The sequence below is a fragment of the Halyomorpha halys genome, unplaced genomic scaffold, assembly GCF_000696795.3.
Source record: "Halyomorpha halys isolate HHAL.00 unplaced genomic scaffold, Hhal_1.1 Scaffold544.1, whole genome shotgun sequence".
NCBI classification, from domain to species: Eukaryota; Metazoa; Arthropoda; class Insecta; order Hemiptera; family Pentatomidae; genus Halyomorpha; species Halyomorpha halys.
In genome coordinates, this window is record NW_027105730.1 from 644,528 (window position 1) to 648,680 (window position 4,153).

The 4,153-nt window shown below is 30.5% G+C and overlaps 1 protein-coding gene across 3 annotated transcripts in view; it reads left to right on the forward strand.

The window, feature by feature from the left end:
- LOC106684121 (uncharacterized) overlaps positions 1–4,153 on the forward strand; it is a 19,837-nt gene that overhangs the window by 8,535 nt on the left and 7,149 nt on the right. For all 3 annotated transcript variants that reach the window (XM_014426019.2, XM_067053451.1, XM_014426020.2), the window contains exons 3-4: positions 2,202–2,330; positions 2,406–2,647. In XM_014426019.2, coding sequence (XP_014281505.1) covers positions 2,202–2,330; positions 2,406–2,647 — 371 coding nt within the window. The remainder of the gene's footprint in view (positions 1–2,201; positions 2,331–2,405; positions 2,648–4,153) is intronic.

Consider the following 4,153-nt stretch of genomic DNA (forward strand, 5'->3'; position numbering starts at 1 on the left):
TATTTGTACTTTCTTTAATATTTCTTCTCTTATCTATCTGTTACTATTACCCTTTACATTTACTATTTACAACCTTTAATTTTTTTTATTATATCTTATTTTTTTACATTTTATACCCCTGTTATTTTACGCTTATGTTTTTTTCTTTTTTTTTCCTTCTTGTAACTATAGTGTTTGTATCTTTTTTAGCCCTGCAACGTGGGGCGAAACGTTGGCTCGATAAAATAGTATAATTATCTACTATTTGAGTTTTTTTTACCGCACCCGGACCATATTCCATTCATCTATACAAACGGTCAATCAATAATCTTCCAGCAAAATGCATTATCTGTATTTTTTTCTTACCTTCTGAAATAAATAATAAAACAATTACATATATACAAAATGGTAATGGTAAGTATATATATAGTGGTTGTTGGTGAGTTGTCTTGTGTTTCCAGATGGCATTATAAAAAAGAGGAGATCATAAAATTAAAAAAAAGGATACCCGCCCCGCTAAGATCCCGGGGAGCGACGGTTTGATATCACTTTTGAAATATTAGCTTAATACGTGAAGAGGAAACTTTAAGATAGTTTAATCGAGAAATATTTTTAAAAAACCTGAAATTGTAAAACGGCATGATCTGGTCAGACCATATTGAGTGTACTTTAGAGGAAGCCATTTTGGAAATTCTGAATTTATGTCATGGAAGATGTAGCTGATAATAAATGCCATTTAGGGCTTCATTAATACTCCGAGTTAAAGCAAAATCGAAATAGTTGTTTTTGAGAAAATGAAAAAAAAAAATGTCAAAAATTTATTCCATAAAGCTATATATAATCCTCCCCTCCCCCCCCCATTATTAGGTATATTATTATTTGATGTTAGCATTTTATTATATTTCCTTTAATTTTCTAATATTATCTTTACTTTAATATTATTTTTTAATGCTTGTGCTAGTCAGCATTCAGTAAGGTAGGTGTCCGTCCTAATTTGTTTATTTTCTTTTTATTGATTTCACTGTAATTCCCATTTTCTATATTCTATTGTGTCCTGTATTTTAATTTTTATTTTTCATTTACATTTTTAGTTGTTATTATTTCTTTTTTCATTGATTGTCTAAACCCTATTGTAATTCTTATTCAATTTTACGTTTCACTGTATATCTTTTATAATTATGAGAGATAGTTGACCGTGGATGATAAATGAGGAGAAGATGGTTGTGGGTGCGGTCAATGAAACACAAATAAGTATGATTAACTTATTTTAATGTGCCGACGTTTCGGCTAGAGTTTCTAGCCTTCTTCAGGGCTAAAAACAAAACAAGATAACAACCACAGTAAGTATAGAAAAATATAAAAAGAAAGTATAAACAGAATAATTTTACACATACAATGAATAGTTTTACAAAATAGAATTAATAAAATGAAGTGATAAGAGAAGCGGGAAATAAAATGTATACATAGGTAATTGAAAAAGCGGGTACAATAACTTACTTAAGGAAATGAAATAAAATTAAAGTTATATAATGCAAAGAAGTATGAACATATTAGTTATTATTAATTTAAAATTTAAATATGAAAAGAAAATGAAAATTGAGAGGAAGAAAATATATGTAACAATAATAGATGATAAAGAGGCAAATTATAAGTATAGTGTACAAAACTTATAACGCGGGCAAGGAAAATGGATAAAAGTGGAGAAAATAAGGGGAAAGAGTAAAATAAGATAAAAGTAAAATAAGGGGAAAGAGTAAAATAAGATAAAAGTAAAATAAGGGGAAAGAGTAAAATAAAGAAAGGGAAAAGAAAACAAAAAAGAAGAATGAAAACCAACCTGTTCGCTGAAAGGTTGAGCACCTAATGGTGGCAGCGCAAATATCTATTTTCCACCTTTTTTACCTCATTTAAGTGTTTGTATCTTTTTTAGCCCTGAAGAAGCCCTTCCGTGAGTGGCGAAACGTCGGCTCACATTAAATCGTTTTATTAATATTTGAGTTGTTTCTTTGACCACACCCGGACCATTTCCCTTTATTACACACGACAAATCAATAATCTTTTAGTAAAAAAAAGTCTGTTTAATGATTAATGTTATTTTCATTTAACATATATATTTCTTGTCAGATCTATTAAATCTTTTATCATTTGTATTTTTTTAAATCTGACTCATAATCCATTGGTTAATTATAATCAATAACTAATTTTCAATTCGATGTTTACAGATCTACATCAAAGTTCTCCGAGAAATGCAATATTTGATGGAGGAATTCGGGGATACAGAAGGACCTCTTTGGTGCAAATTAATTCACTTCAGCCAGGCTGATTCAACTATTATCCTGGAAGATTTGAAGGTGAGTAATGACTATAAGAGATGAGCAAAGAGCTATAAATCCTAATTTCTAAAATCCTTTGACAATCTGTTCAAGACATCTGGATTCAGTACAGTCAAACGCACTGAAGTACAAGACTTAGAACACGCAAGGTTAGCTTTGAGAAGCATCGGCCGATACCACGCAATGGCCAAAGTCTTAGAAGATAGGGGACTCATTTCCAAAGAAGATTACAGACCATACGCTTTAGTTTACGACCAGACGATAATCAAGAATGTAATATTTGGCGGGATAAAGGCACTCATCAAGGGTATGAGAGCGACTTGGGGAGAGGAATGGTAAGTATTTAGTAATTTAGAAATTATTGGTCAAAATAAAGGGTTGGCAAGAAAGTAATTTGGGTTTTCTAGAGTTAAATAAAACTTTTATAAATATATAATAATAATATTAATAAACAATAAATGAACTTTTAATCCGTCAAATATTCAGTTAATAATTATGTTGTTTTTGCCGTCCCCACTCCTCCCAATACCAACGGTCACTTTTGTGTCAAAATAGGTATGCATTCTGTCTCATCATTTGATTTGTATTCTTTTTTCTTTTTACATCTCTTTATTTGTATTCTCTTTAATATTTCTTTTCTTATCTATCTGTTACTATTACCCTTTACATTTACTATTTACTACCTTTAATTTTTCTTATTATATCTTACTTTTTTACATTTTATAACCCCGTTATTTTACACTTATGCTTTTGTTTTCCTTTTGTAACTATGTGTTTGTATCTTTTTTTAGCCCTGACGAAGCCCTGCAACGTGGGGCGAAACGTTGGCTCAATAAAATAGTATAATTCTACTATTTGAGTTTATTTGACCGCACCCGGACCATATTCCTTTCATCTTTAAACACGGTCAATCAATAATCTTCCAATTATGTTGTTGTTTTTTTTTTTTTTTTTGGACTTATTTGCTCACAAAACTCCTGCTCCTTACCAGAAAAAAACTAAAGATGTCCTTTCGACGGAAGGAGAGGTAAAGCCACTCCAACTCTTCATAAAATCGGATAAAATAAGACGGTCCTATACCAGGGGTCTACGGGTTCCAAAAGGAAGTAGGTAACGAAGGTTAGGGTGGAGAAGGTACGGCGCACAGAAGTGGAATGTGTGAAAAAACTCTTCGAAATGAAATGTGTCTAATGATGTTGATAAATATGGTTTTTGACACTCAAACACCTATAAACGAATTCACTATAACTGGTTCTCCCATCAAATAATATTTGTAAGCCGTGGATCTAATATTACTGACGCTATTTCGGCATAGGGAAAAAGTGAGTTTTTACTGGTTATTATTACATTGTTTTAAACTAACCAACAAAAAATATTTCGGTCAAGTCAATACCAACGAAAGTTAGTATAGAAATTTTCGTTTTTAAAAAATAGGTTTTTTCTTGAAATATTTTTTTCTACATTTTTACGGCCTCTTCCAATTCAATACTATAAAAAATCGGATTTTCACAGTTTTGATGGACCAGAAAAAATGAACTTTATTATTGTTATGACACTATTTTCCCATAAAGATGCACAAATTGGAACAACTTTTGTGTAAGTTTCATTGACGTATTGAGACGTATAAAGTCAGAGGGTTTCTTGGAAGGTTTAATCAGAATAAGGTGAGATCAATAATAAAATTAACTACTAACATCAGAATAACATATTATTTACAGGAAATTTTTTTTTTAATTATTTATTTATTGTAGTTTACAACTGTACAAAATAATACAATAGGTAAATATGTAGTATGTTTCATATACACTTGAAAATCTTGGGAAGGAACCACCCATTGGTGG